Source organism: Hyperolius riggenbachi, chromosome 1 (genome assembly GCF_040937935.1).
Source record: "Hyperolius riggenbachi isolate aHypRig1 chromosome 1, aHypRig1.pri, whole genome shotgun sequence".
NCBI lineage: Eukaryota > Metazoa > Chordata > Amphibia > Anura > Hyperoliidae > Hyperolius > Hyperolius riggenbachi.
In genome coordinates, this window is record NC_090646.1 from 291,897,406 (window position 1) to 291,915,244 (window position 17,839).

General features: G+C 45.1%; 1 protein-coding gene across 6 annotated transcripts in view; it reads right to left on the reverse strand.

The window, feature by feature from the left end:
* Positions 1-11,625: 11,625 nt before the first annotated feature.
* Positions 11,626-17,839, reverse strand: part of TBC1D2 (TBC1 domain family member 2) — a 161,907-nt gene continuing 155,693 nt past the window's right edge. For all 6 annotated transcript variants that reach the window (XM_068233713.1, XM_068233711.1, XM_068233715.1 and 3 more), the window contains 2 exons: positions 14,126-14,247; positions 11,626-12,751 (listed from right to left, as the gene is read on the reverse strand). In XM_068233713.1, the coding sequence (XP_068089814.1) occupies positions 12,550-12,751; positions 14,126-14,247 (324 nt within the window). In that variant the 3' untranslated portion in view covers positions 11,626-12,549. The remainder of the gene's footprint in view (positions 12,752-14,125; positions 14,248-17,839) is intronic.

Here is a 17,839-nt window from a genome sequence, read left to right on the forward strand (position 1 = left end):
CAATCAAAGTGCGGAGATAATGTCCTTTAAAGTGATTGGACCCGCAGGGGCTCAGTGTAGGACGAGTGGAACTCTTGTCAATGCAGGCATATGTTCGTAGCGCTCGCTATGCTACTCTGATAAGGCCCCTTAACTCTGATAAGGCACCAATAAAACCCCTTAACCTCTTGCCGACTGCTCCACGCCAATTGGCGTGAGCAGTGAGGCAGTCCCAGGACCGCTCCACGCCATTGCCGTGACCGGTCGCGCGCGCTCTACACGCGCATCTCCTGCTTAGGGGCGGAGCTCCGCCCCGCCTTCAGTCTCAGTGCGGCGATCGCCGGTCGGGAGACTATTAGACGGCGATTTCGCCGTCTAACTACTTTGCACAGCGCTGGGATCTGCAGCAGCGCTGTACTGGGGACAGCCGTGTGACACGGCTGTCCTCCTGGGGGACAAGAGAGCGATCTGCTCTCATAGGCAGAAGCCTATGACAGCCGATCGCGTGATTGGCCGGCAGGGGAGAGGGAGGGAGGGAGTGTAAAGTAAAAAAAAAAAAAATATATATATATATAGTAAAATTTATTTAAAAATAAAAGACATAAATATTTATTTTAAAAAAAAATAAACAATGTGGGGGGCGATCAGACCCCACCAACAGAGAGCTCTGTTGGTGGGGAGAAAAGGAGGGGGGAATCACTTGTGAGCTGAGTTGTGCAGTCCTGCAGCTTTGCCTTAAAGCTGCAGTGGCCCAATTAAGTAAAAATGGCCTGATCACTAGGGGGTTAACACCGCAGTCCTCAAGTGGTTAAAGGGAACCTTAACTGTAAAAAAAAAAATGAGTTTTACGTACCTGAGGCATCTACCAGCCCCCTGCAGCCATCCTGTGCCCTCGCAGTCACTCATGGCTCCTCTGGTCCCCCGCTGCCAGCTAGTTTTGTTTTTGCCGACTGGGAGTCGGCTGGCCACCATGCGTACGTTTTTACGCATTCCTGCTGGTGCAGGAAGCTATTGCAAATATTAACAAGTACATTCTGGGTGTAATGCGTAAAATTTTACATATTACACCCGTAACGCATAAAAATTTACTTGTTGATGTCTGCAATAGCTTCCTACACCAGCAGGGATGCGGAAAAACGCACGCATGGTGGCCGGCCATCTCCCAGTCGGCAATAACGAAACTAGCTGGCAGCGAGGGACCAGAGGAGCCATGAGTGACTGCGAGGGGACAGGATGGCTGCAGGGGGCTGATAGATGCCCCAGGTAAGTAAAACTCGTTTTTTTTTTTACAGTTAAGGTTCCCTTTAACTCTGATAAGGCACCAATAAGGGCCTTTAACTCTGATAGGGCCCCTTAACTCCGATAAGGCACGCTATTTGTCTTAGTTAATCAAGCCCAATGTGTTAATATGGATATAGAGAACTGGCTAAAGGACAGGAAACAAAGAGCAGTAGTTAAATGATCACACTACTAACCACAAGGGTTAGTATTATTATTTATTGTATGTATAAAGCACCAATATATTACGCAGTACTGGACAATACATACATACAATGATACAAAGGATGACAGATGTAACAAGGTTATACAACACATGAACATAGTACTGGGTTTACTTCTCTTCATGCATTGGCAAACAAACAGGCAATCCTACAGTACAGAAGAGAAATTTAAAGCTGAAATGGTACAATGAGACATATATAACACCTGTGGGACAGTGTACTTTGCATTTCACATATAAAGGAAAAAAATAAAGACTTTTTTTTCAAGTTGTCAAAGCCAACTCTACCCTGGAGTAAGCTGGGAATGGACCTAATTTCTGTGCATGGACAGGACTATTTGATAATAGTTGATTACTATTCTGGGAGATAAATGCATTATCTGACACTACATCAAGGACAATAATTGAATGCTGCAAGATACATTTTAGTTGACATTGAATACTTAGAATAGAGTTTGATCAATTTGTAAGAAAGTGGGAAATCAAACACATTACATCGTAACATAGCCAATCCAATGGCAAGGCCGAATCAGCTAAAATCTTTGGAAAGCTATCTTATATTGGAGAAACAGACCAACAGAAGGGAATACAAGTAGTCCAGTCCAAAGATTTATGTCCAGAAGAACACAAACTCTTCTTTCCCAAACTCAAAAGCTTCTGGTTCCCAAAGTGATTAACGGAGTACTCGAACAACTTGAACGTAAACGCAAAAAAGCAAAATTGCACTACGATAAAGGAGACAAGGAACTCCCTGAGTTGGCTATAGGGCAATCAATGCAAATGCAACCAACACCTTCCTCAGGTGATGGACTGTGGTGAAAAGGTACATACTGTATGTACAGCAAGTTGCTCCACATTCATATGTAGTAGTGGAAGCAGATGGACATTTATACCAAAGAAACAGGAGATTTCTTAGAGCAACAGAAGAGAGAAGTGATAAAGAAAACGAGGAACCCTCTCTGACGGACAGAGACTGTCGAGCTGAGAACATACCAGACAATACATTATTGAATGAATCGGAGTTGGGGACACCTTTAGATGATGGTTCTGCACCCCCTCGCTGCACTCAAACTCAAGTTATCAGAACACCTGTGAAATATAAAGACTACATCCTCTAACTTATTTTTTCCCAATTGATGTAACAGTCCACAAACTGTCTTATGTTTAGCATTTAATTAAAGAGACACTGAAGCGAAAAAAATATATATGATATAATGAATTGGTTGTGTAGTACGGATAATTACTAGAAGATTAGTAGCAAAGAAAATATTCTCATATTTTTATTGTCAGTTATATAGTGTTTTTTAACATTGCATCATTCTTTAATATTTGCAGTTTACACACTACACAGCATTGTAAATGATTGTTCAAGGCAAGTCTTGTGAACTATTGACCTGTCCTCTGGCAGAGAAAAAGAAAATTCTTCACTGGCAGTTGAGATAATTAACTTCAGAAGACAGCCTGCTCTGCAACTTTGAAAGTTATGGAGCTTAATGGCTTTTTTGCATAGAGATAACAACTGCAGTTTCTTAACTCTTCCTGTACTGGAAACAATTAGACTTCTGTCTCTGAACCTAGTGTTTTATTTCTTAGCTGTACTACACATACAAATCATATCATAATTTTTTTTCGCTTCAGTGTCTCTTTAAATTTGCAAAAGAAGGGAGATGTTAGGAAACAAAGGTTCATATAATGTACTGTGATCTGCTGCCACCTACAGTAACATAAAAGTACTGCATTCTAGTTATATGTTAATATACTGTATCTCAAGTACTGCATTCTGGTTGTTTGTTAATGTGTCTCAATAAAGTCTTGTTGTTGTTCCTCTCACAATGAGGCTGTGTTAACACTATCATTTGAAGAGATTTTACCACTTGTTTAGAGTTCTTTACACTACATAGGATGTAGAATTTCTTAAAGTGGACCTGAAATCAGAACTCCTCTCTGCTCTAAAAGATACACAACAGCATAATAACCTTGAAACAAAAAAAACAATTTCTTTGTTACAGCTGATACAAATCCTAAAATAAATTTGCACAGTTTCTACTTCATGGAAGCAGACATATTGTTTACAGCCTGTACTTTTAAATGGGCCTATCTGCCATAGGCAGTGATGTGACACAGGGGGAGATCACATTACAACTAGTGATTAGAGACAAATGAGGGGGAATTACACAAGCTAAACTCTCTAAACACATACAGGGTGCATTTTTGTTATGTTTTCCTTGTGTCCTGTGCAAGAGTTCAGGTCCACTTTAACACAGAAATGGTGGATACTAGCAATGCATTTAATACAGATTTGGATGCTTTTCTAACATTAAAGTAGAGGTATCTAGCACAGATACCTTCTGTACACAGTGCGCTATCACCATGCAGAGCATACAAGCCTTGTTCATACAGACTTTGGTTGTGACCATTACACAGGGCCAGTCCGCCCATAAAGCGGGTTAGGCGGGTTCCTCAGGTGGCAAATTCGGGGGGGGGGGGGGGGGATGGAGGGGGTTTGAGTTGGGCCACCGAGCTGGAGGGGGTAGCGGGCAGAAAGGGGGTATTGGGTACAGTGGAGGGGGTAGGGTCGCACCCCCCCCTCTCCCTCACCTGAGTCCCCCGGTTTGCGCTACCCCTCCCGCTATTAAGTGCAGCAGCGTATATTGTCAGGCAGCGGGCAGGGATGACTCACCGCATTCCAGCGCGTGTTCCACTCTCGTCACTTCCTGCAATGCCGCTCACTATACTGTAAGTGGACGGCATTGCAGGAAGTGACGAGGTGGAACGTACGCTGGAACGCGAAAGCGGTGAGTCATCCCCACCCGCTGCCAGACAATATATGCTGCCACACTTAAAAGCTGGAGGGGGGTGCAGATCAGGGGACCCAGGTGAGGGAGGGGGTCCGACCTCCTTCCCCGCCACTGTGCCCAATACCCCATTTCTGCCCGCAACTCCCTCCAGGCTACCTATTTTGGGGGGAGGGCCATTTCTCACAAGTTTGCCTCAGGCAGCAAAAAGTCTAGAACTGGCCCTGCCATTACATTGGACAAGTTATACATAACATGCTAGTATGGCATGCCCGCTATCTAGAATTGTCATGAGAATATCCTGTATCGCACAATCCAGCAGTCTGCTCATCTGAACATAAGCAATGGGTCCATTGTCCAGAGATGCATATGCTTACCAGAGGATTCATTTGCATATCTGTTCAGCTGTTTTCTCTGCTAATGTAAACCAAGCCTAAGCGAGAGCTGTAGAACGTTAAAAAATATAAGTCGACCTGTAAATCTAGGCTTGTGACGATTAAACGTTTATTTGTCCAAATAAAGTAGTTAGAGCCTTATAAAATTTTCCCTGTAGCCACTATTAAATAGAGTTGGGCCGAACCTCCGATTTTAGGTTCGCGAACCCTGTTCGCAAACTTCCGCGAAAGGTTCGGTTCGCGAAAAAGTTCGCGAACCGCCATAGACTTCAATGGGGAGGCGAACTTTCAAAGTTTTAAAAAATTCTATCAACTGGAAAAATGATAGAAAACATGTTTCAAAAGCTCTAATACCTGGAGCCACACCTAATTGAGTGAAATACACATCACTGCTGGAGGACCCGCCCACCCTCCCTCCTCCAAGCAAGGTCCTTTATACCATTTGCCTACCTACACTAATTAGTTATGGGACAGCTGCTACACTCTCTGCTAGGGAGATTTTAATACCTCCCACCTCCCTCCTCCCCTTCTACCTATTCCCTCCTCCCTCCTACCGGAGGGAGGAGGGTCTCTTCTGCCAGGGAATTATACTATTTTAAAAACCAGTATACATCATACTATAGCTGGTACATCATACCATAGCTGGGAATACATACATGAGTATACATCATACCATAGCTGGGAATCAAACCCAGATCTCACTGTGTGGTGGACACGTCACCCTAAGCACTGTACCACTACAGAAGTAAGTGAAACTAGCCTACAATTTAACATTTATGCTCAATGCAATAGAACCATTAGGTTGCTTAAAGGAGAACTGTAGTGAGAGGTATATGGAGGCTGCCATATTGATTTCCTTTTAAGCTATACCAGTTGCCTGGCAGCCCTGCTGATCTATTTGGCTGCAGTAGTGTGAATCACACCAGAAACAAGCATGCAGCTAATCTTGTCAGATCTTACAAAAATGTCAAACACCAGATCATACCATAGCTGGGAATCAAACCCAGATCTCACTGTGTGGTGGGCACGTCACCCTAAGCACTGTACCACTACAGAAGTAAGTGAAGCTAGCCTAAAATTTAACATTTATGCTCAATGCAATAGAACCATTAGGTTGCTTAAAGGAGAACTGTAGTGAGAGGTATATGGAGGCTGCCATATTGATTTCCTTTTAAGCAATACCAGTTACCTGGCTATCCTGCAGATCCTCTGCCTCCAATACTTTTAGCCCTAGACCCTGAACAAGCATGCAGCAGATCTGGTGTTTGACATTTTTGTAAGATCTGACAAGATTAGCTGTATGCTTGTTTCTGGTGTGATTCACACTACTGCAGCTAAATAGATCAGCAGGGCTGCCAGGCAACTGGTATAGCTTAAAAGGAAATCAATATGGCAGCCTCCATATACCTCTCACTACAGTTCTCCTTTAAGCAACCTAATGGTTCTATTGCATTGAGCATAAATGTTAAATTTTAGGCTAGCTTCACTTACTTCTGTAGTGGTACAGTGCTTAGGGTGACGTGTCCACCACACAGTGAGATCTGGGTTCGATTCCCAGCTATGGTATGATGTATACTCATGTATGTATTCCCAGCTATGGTATGATGTACCAGCTATGGTATGATGTATACTGGTTTTTAAAATAGTATAATTCCCTGGCAGAAGAGACCCTCCTCCCTCCGGTAGAAGGGAGGAGGGAGGAATTAAAATCTCCCTAGCAGAGTGTGTAGCAGCTGTCCCATAATTAATTAGTGTAGGCAGACAACTGAGTCAAATGGTATAAAGGACCTAGCTTGAAGGGAGGGTGGGCGGGTTCTCTAACACTGAAAGCAGTGTGTTTGACAATAACATGTCTGCTGACAGTGAAATGGAGGCTAAAAATTTTGCTCATTATGGGGCGAATCGAACTTCCGCAAAAGTTCGCCTGATGCAGGCGAACGCGAACCCCCAAAGTTCGCCTGGAACCATTCGCAGGCGAACCGTTCGGCCCAACTCTACTATTAAAAAGTGACAGCAGATTTAAGAAAGGGGCAGGGCAGCTGGGGTTAACATAGTTCCCCTCTCCCTGGTCAAATGTAGCAACGTCATGCTAATTACCCTTGGGAAAGTCAGATACCCCTGTCACCAAATGACTTCCTTTCCCAAAGGATCTGGAGATATTGCTAGGCTCCAGGACAACCAACCATGCAGGGGGAGAAATTTCACACCTAAACTGCTCTCCCTGAGACTGTGAGGCACCTCAGAGTTCTGTACATGAAAAGAGCAGCCAAAGAGCTAGCCACAGGGGTCCTGCTAGCATCCTGCAGAAGCCACTTAGAGAAAACAGCTGGCTTTCTCACTGACCATTTAGGAAACCTTACTGTGAACTCACAAATATGAAATCAATCTTTTGTCATAAAAATGACTTTCCAAACGGGGGCGGTCGTTAGAACCCGCTTATTATGAAATTCGGAACAAACCACACGATTGGATGTTTCCGAATTCACGGTAAGCCCTGCCAAAGCAGAGATATGCATTTTGGGGTCACAGTTCGCCCCAGACCCCTCAAGTTTGATATCATTGGTTTTGAAAAAATTCTGAACAACCTGAAATTATTATTAGATTTAAAGCGGAATATAACCCTGCATTTCAACTTTGCTCTAAAACATTATTTACAGTATATTATATGCAACCAGCATTTTTTTTTTACTAGACCAGCATTGGAAGGATTACACAGTGCTTTAAAGTTCCTGGAGATTTCTGCAGACGCATCCCAAGCTGACATAGATACATTTTGTTTACATAAATGTATCTAAGTGTTGAATGTGACTCATCTCTCTGACTGAGAAGGACTTGGAGGACAGCCAAAGAGTGTGTAACATTTCTCAATAGATACGTATAACTAAATAGAATGTAACAATCTGAACTTCTGCATATGTCTCCACGGAACTTTAAACCTCTGTGTTTAACCCTTCCAATGCTGGTCTAGTAAAAAAAAATGCGTTTTGCATATAATATGCTGTAAATAATGTTTTAGAGCAAAGTTGAAATGCAGGGTTATATTCCGCTTTAACATAACCTGTGCGGTTTCGGAGATACAACTCATATCCTGATTCAGATATATTTCGGTCTCCATGAGAAGGGGCTAGCTCTTCTCAGGTTCCAAAGAGGTGTGTGATCTCTGCTCTAACTCCTCCTTGCTGAAGTGAGGGGTATAACAGAGGGCAGAAAGTCCAACGTCCAAAGTCCAAATTCCTAAATCGGACGTCAAGTTAACATCAACCGGCAGGCAAGCTGGACACTGGCAAAAATCCCTTGTATTATTTCTCACAAAGGCAAAGCAATCGCCATATACCAATAACGGTATTTGAACTGTACATTAAGACATTCTGTTTCTCTTTCATATCTACTCTCTTTCTATCAAACCAATCTGTTCTGCTGGACAGGTATATTTACCTGTGGGCTAAAGTATGCTGTGTGTATGTAGTTTTAGGGTAAAACTAACAATTTTACCGTTCAGTCTTGTGCCTGTTCTGGTCATCTGATTGCTGCTACAATTAATCTGCCCTCTGAAGAATCATACTACTGTATTGTTTAATTATTTTCTTATAAATTGTTGATTTGGTAGCTAGGTTGTAAATAACCGTTTCTTCCTTCTAGGATTAGCTAGTATCCGATTTCCTGTGCAAAATCGATAACTTTAGTTTATCGATTGGACATACAATCGAGATTGCATCATATATGGACCTAGTAACCTTTCTTTAAACGTCACAATGCTTACAGTCTTTAAGCCTTTGGAAGTGACTATTCCCCGAACGGTGACTGGAGCATGTTGAACGTGATTGGGCTGGCTACCGTATTATGATAGTATTGGGGTCTCTTCGCCCTAGCAAATCGGAGAGTGGTGGCAGTGAAATTACGTAATTTCAAACACAAAATCGATATGTTTTGTTTACGGATTGCACATACAATCGGGATTGTACATGTATGGGCACCTCCAACCAATCTTAACCGTTTACTACGCACACAGTGAATTTGCCTCCAGAAGTCTCTAGTGCATGAGACCTGCATGGCAACAGTGGCCTAGTGATACGGGATTGGTGAGTGATTGTCACCTTACATATTGTCGACAGCGTTGCGACCAATCTTTATTGTCAGTCTGCTCACCGTACTTCCTGTTATTGCTAACGGGAGCAGATTAGATGGGATTGGCATGCTCTGTCACGTTAACTACCTTCTCTTGACGATCCAGCAACCGGTCTTTTAACGTCTTGGAGACGGGATCGCGGGGCTGGATTGTCACATTGGTTGGCAGTGGTGGGGATACAACACCACAAAATCAGGCATAGCCAGCTTTTGGGAAATCTGAGTGCAAAGATCTGACAAACTCAGTCTTTAGACTATTAGACTATTTTGCAGCTAATCTTTCCATTTCCAGCTTTTTATTAATAAAAAAAATACAAAATGCATTTTTAACATGTTTTCAAACACAAAAAGTAATGATTTGTTTTCTAGTTCTAAATAAAAAGAGTAATTGCTGGACAATCTGTCACTTGTCAAACCCTGAACAATTATATGCAATAACAATGGCTGAACGGATTTGAATGAAATTTGGCACACACATTACATTACTTGGAATAACATATAGAATACGTTTTATCCCCATAACCAAAAAGTGGGCAGAGACAAATTCAAATGTCACTGTTAATTTGCACGGTTAAAGTGAACCTAAAGCCGATAAAAAAAAATGAGATTAACTCACCTGGGGCCTCCCTCAGCCCCCTGCAACCGATCGGTGCCCTCGCAGCTCCGCTCCGATGTCCCAGGACCCGCCGGCGAGCACTTCCGGTTTCGCCGTCACTCGCCGTCACCGGCCGACAAGCATGGGAACGCGAGTGGCCAGGAGGCCGCAATAGCAGCATAGGGGACGATATACAGGCTGGGAACGCGAACAATCACTCGCGTTCCCATGCCTGTTGGCCGGTGACGGCGAGAGACGGCGAAACCGGAAGTGCTCGCCGGCGGGTCCTGGGACATCGGAGCGGAGCTGCGAGGGCACCGATCGGCTGCAGGGGGCTGAGGGAGGCCCCAGGTGAGTTAATCTCATTTTTTTTTATCGGCTTTAGGTTCACTTTAAGGGCACAAGCCTTAAACCTGGTACAGTTGGTCATGGGGTGACTGGGGTTCAAATACAGAAAGAGGGGTGGAGCCACAAACAGATTTGTTTCATTTCAATGCAAATTATTGATGCCAAAGACCACAAAGCTCACAAACTTGGTCCGAGTAATTGAGTAATTGTGTGTTACGGGTAGAAAAAGTGGGCGGAGCCAACACCAGTTAAATACACACCCGGTCAATGCCGTGTCATCAGTGGGCGGAAACAAATACAAATTTCACTGAATGTGAAAATGTAAACCACAGCCATTCCTACACTGTCAATGGTAGGGTTCTCAAACTTTGCACAGTTGATCACTGGGTTACTGGGATAAATATTCATAAAAGTGGGTAGAGCCTACAAAAGCCAATCAAAATTCACCTATTGATTTTCAAGGGGAATATTTAATTGCTGCCATTCTTGCACTGTTAATGGCACAAGCCTCAAACCTGGTACAGTTGGTCATTGAGTGACTGGGGTTCAAATTTAGAAAAGGAGATGGAGCAACAGGTAATCAGATTTGTTTCATTTCAATGCAAATTATTGATGCCAAAGACCACAAAGCTCACAAACTAGGTCATTGAGTAATTAAGTGTTAAGGTTAGAAAAAGTGGGCGGATCCAACACCAACCAACTAAATACCCAAGCAACGCCGGGCCATCAGCTAGTATGCAATAATGGTAGTTTGAGCTCATGAGACTAAAGAAAATGTCTAAGCTAAAATCCTCCTGATGAAGGCCATCGCTAATTGGCTGAAACGCGTTGAGGTGAAGGAACGCTACTGTTTAGTGTGGGCAACGCTAATCTAGGACGAAGAACTGGGCATGTAGTGAAAGCGCGCAGCTGCTGCCCGTAAAACAAAGTTCCGGAGTTCTAAGGTGACGTCACCGTGCAAGCTAATCCCAGTGTAACACAGCCGGGCGGAAGTACTGAGAACAGCTCGCTGAGCCTGACGGGCGGAAGTGACGCGGCCCGTACGAGTGTGCCGGCGTGGAGGGGACATCTGGGAGTTGCCGTTAACAAACAGGACGACTGTTGAGGGGCACTGGTGTGAATTATCGGAGCCATTGCGGACAATGTCCCATGAGGAGACGCCAACTAATGGTGACACTAGGACACGTGAGTCTTCAGAATCTATACATATACCGCTCATGCAGGCGGTGATGAGGAGAGTGTAACTACCTGTCAGGAAGCATTACGAGGAAAGGGGGTATAGTGGATCTTTCCCCTGGATATTTTTAATATTTTGAACATTTGTTTTTAAACTTTTTTCTGGTAATCAGGAGTATACTCATTTTTTTATTTTACAGTTTATGAGTACTTAAAGAGAACCCGAGGTGGGTTTGAAGAATATTATCTGCATACAGAGGCTTGATCTGCCTATACAGCCCAGCCTCTGTTGCTATCCCAAACCCCCCTAAGGTCCCCCTGCACTCTGCAATCCCTCATAAATCACAGCCGTGCTGCTGACAAACAGCTTGTCAGAGCTGGCTCTGTTTATCTCTATAGTGTCAGTCTGCTGCTCTCCCCGCCTCCTGCAGAACTCCGGTCCCCGCCTGCATCCCTTCCCTCCCTGCTGATTGGAGGGAAGGGACGGGGGCAGGGACCGGAGCTATGCAGGAGGCGGGGGAGCAGCTGAGACTGACACTACAGATGTAAACACAGCCTCACAGCACGGCTGTGATTTATGAGGGATTGCAGAGTGCAGGGGGACCTTAGTGGGGTTTGGGATAGCAACAGAGGCTGGGCTGTATAGGCAGATCCAGCCTCTGTATGCAAATAACATTCTTTAAACACACCTCGGGTTCTCTTGAAGGGCCCTTCATTGTGGATGTGTGGTGTATGGATGAGTAATTAACCCACTGAGGGCATATAGGGGAATATCTGTGAATTTACAGAGCATATGACGTATGTGGGTTTATTAATAAAGGTATAATTTGAATTTTAGCACGTGTTATTCGTTGTGTAATCTAAAGAAAATGTCTGTTTCAAACCTATATAGGTAATAAAAGTACGGAAAGAACCAGTTATGCAAAATTAACAGATTTTTTACAATACAGTAATAAGCACCATCTTCAACAGCCTAAACAGTACATGTTTAGAGGAACTGTAGTGACATATAGGAGAATTCAATAAACTATTAAGGGCAGGAGCAAACCCAGGATTTTCAAGGTGGGGATGAGTGGAAAAAGTGATGAAGAATCCTTGTGCAAAAGTGAGGAAGTTGTTCACAACAAGCAACTAGAGTCCCTGTCTGCTGCTCTACTTGTTCTACAGTTATCTTTGTACATGTGATATCATGGACACACTGAATTTAACATTCTACATTAATTGATTTATTGAAATCATAGTTCTTTATCCGTTCTAATGATAATTACTCAATCATGAATAAATAATTTCTCTGGTAAGCACCAGGACACCATAGTCTATTACTTTATCATGCCTTACAAATGTTCTGAAATGTATATAGAGGACAAATCTGTCAGAAGATGTTTGATTAGATGAACTTCCAGTGCCAATTTGTCTTCTGCCAATACAGCAACCTTTTCTTTCCTTTGCAAGCACAAACTGTGTCTATGTCAGTGTAGCGAAGTCTGAGTTTGTTCACACCAGAACAAGAAGATGGATTTCAAAAGTATACCCAACAGTTACAAATGACAGAATGCCAAAGTCTCCCTCTCTGCTCAGAGGATTGTGTCGAGTCACAACTGCTTATGCACATGCACATTTATATTCTGGTATTGATCATGTATCATCTTCATCCTCACTGGCTCCCAGGTCATTATTACCACTCCCAAGCTCTTCCCTTTGCTTGCAATATTCCTGTTTTATCTTTTCAAGTTCCGACAGTTCTGCCTTGAATTTTTCCATGTGCATGGCACGGCGATTTCTTACAAGCTTCATTGGGAAAGGGTTCATCTCATTGAAAGCAATGTTCATAAGTTTCCTAGAGGGAAACATTGGGTCAGTATTAATAAAAACATGGAACAACAATATCTGAATAGCAAAAAACACAAACACATAACTGATTAAAAAGGACAAGATGGGTAAGGCCCGGTTCACATTAGCGGTGGCTATCCGGAATAGCCGTGCCGGAGCCGCACCGCATGCTGGCCGGACGAAACGGACGCACGGCATAGCAATGTAAGTCTATGCCAGGGTTCACATGTGTCCGTTTCGTCCGGACCGGAGCCGGACCGGATCCGGACTCCGGTGTCCGTTCCAACATGCGCTATTTTTTGGTCCGGCTCCTCCGGCAGCCGTATCCGGGGCGGAGCCGGACTGCACCATCCGGCCAATGGAAACCAATGAGAACCGGAGAGCGCACAACACACTGGCAAAAAATCTGGATGTTCTACCCCACTTCCTATGAGGATTGTTGCGGCGATATTGTATCGGGGACACATGGGCAACCATTTTGGAGTGGAGCAGCACGAGCTGGAGATGTTGGCAGCATGTTGGAGGTGGAGGTGAGTGCTAAACAGCGGAGGGCCTGATTCCACAGGTCCCCCTTCTGCTGACCTCCCAGACCCCAACATTTTTTTTTGTTTTTATACAGGTTGTTATCTCTTTAAGAATCCGGATCCGGACCGCAACCGTGTTCATACCGCACGGAAACCGTATGCAACCGGACCGGATCCGGACAGGAACCGTACGGTTCAGGTCCGATCCGGCTCCGGTGCGGTCCGGACATCCGGTGCGGTTTTTGCAAAACCGCAAGTGTGAACCGGGCCTAACACTACAGTAATCTGAATTCATTTGCCTAGGCAGTATAGTGAAAAGATATAGAGGCAGATCCCCTAAATATTGGTTAAATTGCATGTTCACACCGTGCAGGTGAAGTTTACCAGCATTTACTCAAACTGTGTAACGACATAATTCAAATAGTGCAATTCACTGCATACACAGTGCAAATGTTGCTTGTATGATGTGTGTTATGCTTTTTATGTACCACACCTTATACAAGTAATGTGCATTGTGCTGTTTTCTCACACACCTGTTACAGTTCGTGTGATATAAATTTCACCGATGTAAAGTAAATCTGTACCTTCTCACAATTGTGCACTTCTGCAGCTTTTGACAGTTAAAGGGTGCCGTCTACAATTCAGTTGCAGCCTATGAGCGCTGTCATTTGTTTGGTGCCTATACTGACGCGTGACATGCAATTTCTTCATATTCTACTTTACTTCAAGCTTCCAAAATCAAATGAAATGATCGACAGACTAGTATATAAATTACATGTGCTTTGTAAAACTCTGTGTAATATTAATTGGATTAATGCTAAAATACATCAAATAAATAGATACGATCATTGATTTACCTGCCATCACAGATAGTCTTGGTGAAAAAGGAAAGATATTGATAGATTTCTGTTTCATCATTTAGTTTTAAGATCTCTTCTTCATTATATTTAAATATTGCAAGTGCATAACGGAAGATAACCTGCCAAAGTAGAAAAAAATAAATAATAATAATAAATAAGAAATATATTGTAGCCAGCGTCATCCTCAAGTGATTGATAACAAATTTTTGGAAAGACTGATGAGCTCTTTGCCATGCGCATGCATACTTTTAGATGTCTTATTTTCCCCCCTTTTCATAAGGGTTGAAGTGACAATTAAAGAGAACCCGAGGTGTGTTTAAAGAATGTTATCTGCATACAGAGGCTGGATCTGCCTATACAGCCCAGCCTCTGTTGCTATCCCAAACCCCACTAAGGTCCCCCTGCACTCTGCAATCCCTCATAAATCACAGCTGTGCTGTGAGGCTGTGTTTACATCTGTAGTGTCAGTCTCAGCTGCTCCCCCGCCTCCTGCACAGCTCTGGTCCCTGCCCCCGTCCATTCCCTCCAATCAACAGGGAGGGAAGGGATGCAGGCGGGGACTGGAGTTCTGCAGGAGGTGGGGAGAGCAGCAGACTGACACTATAAAGATAAACACAGCCAGCTCTGACAAGCTGTTTGTCAGCAGCGTGGCTGTGATTTATGAGGGATTGCAGAGTGCAGGGGGACCTTAGGGGGGTTTGGGATAGCAACAGAGGCTGGGCTGTATAGGCAGATCCAGCCTCTGTATGCAGATAATATTCTTCAAACCCACCTCGGGTTCTCTTTAAGTTACGTCCTCCCTGCAACGCTTATGAGTACACTGCACATGCACATGCTAGCATGCAACTGGTATCCAATCCCCCTACCTTCCTCCTTAAAGGGAAGGTTCAGGGAGGGTGGGTAAAAAATAAAAATCAAATTCCACTTACCTGGGGCTTCCTCCAGCCCGTGGCAGGCAGGAGGTGCCCTCGCCGCCGCTCCGCAGGCTCCCGGTGGTCTCCGGTGGCGAGCCCGACCTGGCCAGGCCGGCTGCCAGGTCGGGCTCTTCTGCGCTCCAAGGCCCGGAACTTCTGCGTCCCACGCCGGCGCTCTGACGTCATCGGACGTCCTCCGTGCTCTACTGCGCATGCGCAGTAATTCTGCGCATGCGCAGTAGAGCCCGGAGGACGTCCGATGACGTCAGAGCGCCGGCGTGGGACGCAGAAGTTCCGGGCCTTGGAGCGCAGAAGAGCCCGACCTGGCAGCCGGCCTGGCCAGGTCGGGCGCGCCACCGGAGACCACCGGGAGCCTGCGGAGCGGCGGCGAGGGCACCTCCTGCCTGCCACGGGCTGGAGGAAGCCCCAGGTAAGTGGAATTTGATTTTTATTTTTTGCCCACCCTCCCTGAACCTTCCCTTTAACCACTTTAGGACCGCCCCCAGCCGATGGGCAGCGGCAAAGACCGGGCCCAAACGACCACAATACGCCCATCGGCGGGGGCGGCATCAGAGGTGGCTGTGCGGCGATCGCGTCATTGATGACGCGATCGCCACCGGTAATAGGCTCCGCCCACCCTGCTCGGAAACCCGCCGGCCAATTAGCAGCGCCGGCGGGATTCAAATGCGGCGATCGGGCCAATCAGAGGAGTATAATACACTTTGTTATTGTAACAAAGTGTATTATACTGGCTGCCTCCTCCGCTGATGCTCACTCGTCGTGCGACCATCAGAGAGGACGGCAGCCTAGAGGATAAGTAAAAAAACACACGCATTAGCCCACCCAGACCCCCCGATCGCCCACCCCAGCCCTCAGAACCCCCCCCTGACCACCCCAGCACACCACTGTTAGCACCCAATCACCCCCATAAAAGCCCATCAATCACTCCCTGTCACTATCAAGCGACGCTATCCCCTAGGTTAGGTCCTTAACTGCCCCCTAGGGTCCCCTGATCACCCCCTATACCCTCAGATCCCCCCCCAGACCACCCCCCTGTATACTGTATACATTTGTATACAGCTGCCTTACCCACTGATCACCTGTCTATCACCTGCATATCACCTGCCTATCACCTCTTGTCACCACCACCCATCAGAGCAGACCCTAAACTGTCCCTTGGGGGTACCTGATCACCCACCCAGACCCTCAGATTGCCCTCAGACCCCCCCTCCTAATAACCTCCCCAGTGCATTGTTTACATCTATTCTCCCCTGTAATCCCTCACTGATCTCCTATCGTCACCCCCTGTGTCTGCCACCCACCAGATCAGTCTGCCCCGTGCGGGCACCTAATCAACCCCCCACACCCTCAGATCGCCCTCAGACTACCCCTTCCCCCCCCCCCCCCCCCCCAATCACCTTCCCAGTGCATTGTATTTGATTGTGCTGTAATTGTATTTGATTGTGTTGACATTCAATTTGATTGTGCTGACATTCAATTTGATTGTGCTGACATTCTATTTGATTGTGCTGTAATTGTATTTGATTGTCCCGTGATTGGCTTTGATTGTCCCGTGATTGACTTTGATTGCCCTGTGATTGCCCTGTGATCGGCCTGTGATTGGATTTGATTGGCCTGTGATTGGCTTTGATTGGCCTGTGATAGGCTTTGATTGGCCCGTGATCGGCTTTGATTGGCCCGTGATTGATTGGTTTGATTGCCCTGTGATTGGCTTTGATTGGCCTGTGATTGGCTTTGATTGTGCCATGATTGGTTTGATTGCCCTGTGATTGGCCTGTGATTGGCCTGTGATTGGCCTGTGATTAGCTTTGATTGTCCCGTGATTGGCTTTGATTGTCCCGTGAATTGAGTGCCCTGTGATTGGCCTGCGATTGCCCTGTGATTGCCTTTGATTGTCCTGTGATTGTTTCTGATTGCCTCTGATTCCCCACTCGCCACCACCCCCCTGTCACTATCCTAGTGATCTAAAAACAGTGATCAGTGAAAACTGTCACTTTTTTAGTATCACTAGTGTTAGCAGTTAGGCCAGTTAGCTAGGCCCCTTTGTAAGTGTCAGTTAGTGCTCAGCCCACTGCACCACAGTCACTAATTAGCGTCATCACTGTCGCTAATCAACATTGGTACTATATAGTATCTGTAAGGGATCATTACTGATCGCAGTCAGATCTATTAGGGTCACTAGGATCCACAAAAAAACGCAGTGTTTGCCCGATCAGGCCTGATCGTTCGCCTGCACTTGCGTTCAGCCCGCCTCACCGCAGTGAAAGAAATGTTTTTTTCTGATCACTGCAAAAAACATTGTACAACATTCCAAAAACATACGGATAAGTTAATTGGCTCCCTCTAAAATTGGCCCTAGACTACAGTACTTACACTACATAATATAGACATATGGCAATGGTAGGGATTAGATTGTGAGCTCCTTTGAGGGACAGTTAGTTACAAGACAATATATAGATACACTGTACAGCGCTGCGTAATATGTCGGCGCTATATAAATACTAAAAATAATAATAATAATAATAATAGCTGTGGCACTGTAAACATCAGTTTTGATTTATTTTTTTTAATCAAAACTCAGTGACCACAGCTTTCTACCTCTCAAATACTCCCTTTTGCTAGGTAGGTGCTCTTTTTTTCTGGGTAGTCTCAGAGGAATACCCCCTAAATTTAGCAGTCCACCATGGCAAGAAAGGGGTATTCCGATGATGAGGTTCTCAGGTACATGGCCCAGTCGGATGAGGACGATTGGGACGCCTCATTCGACGAATCTTCC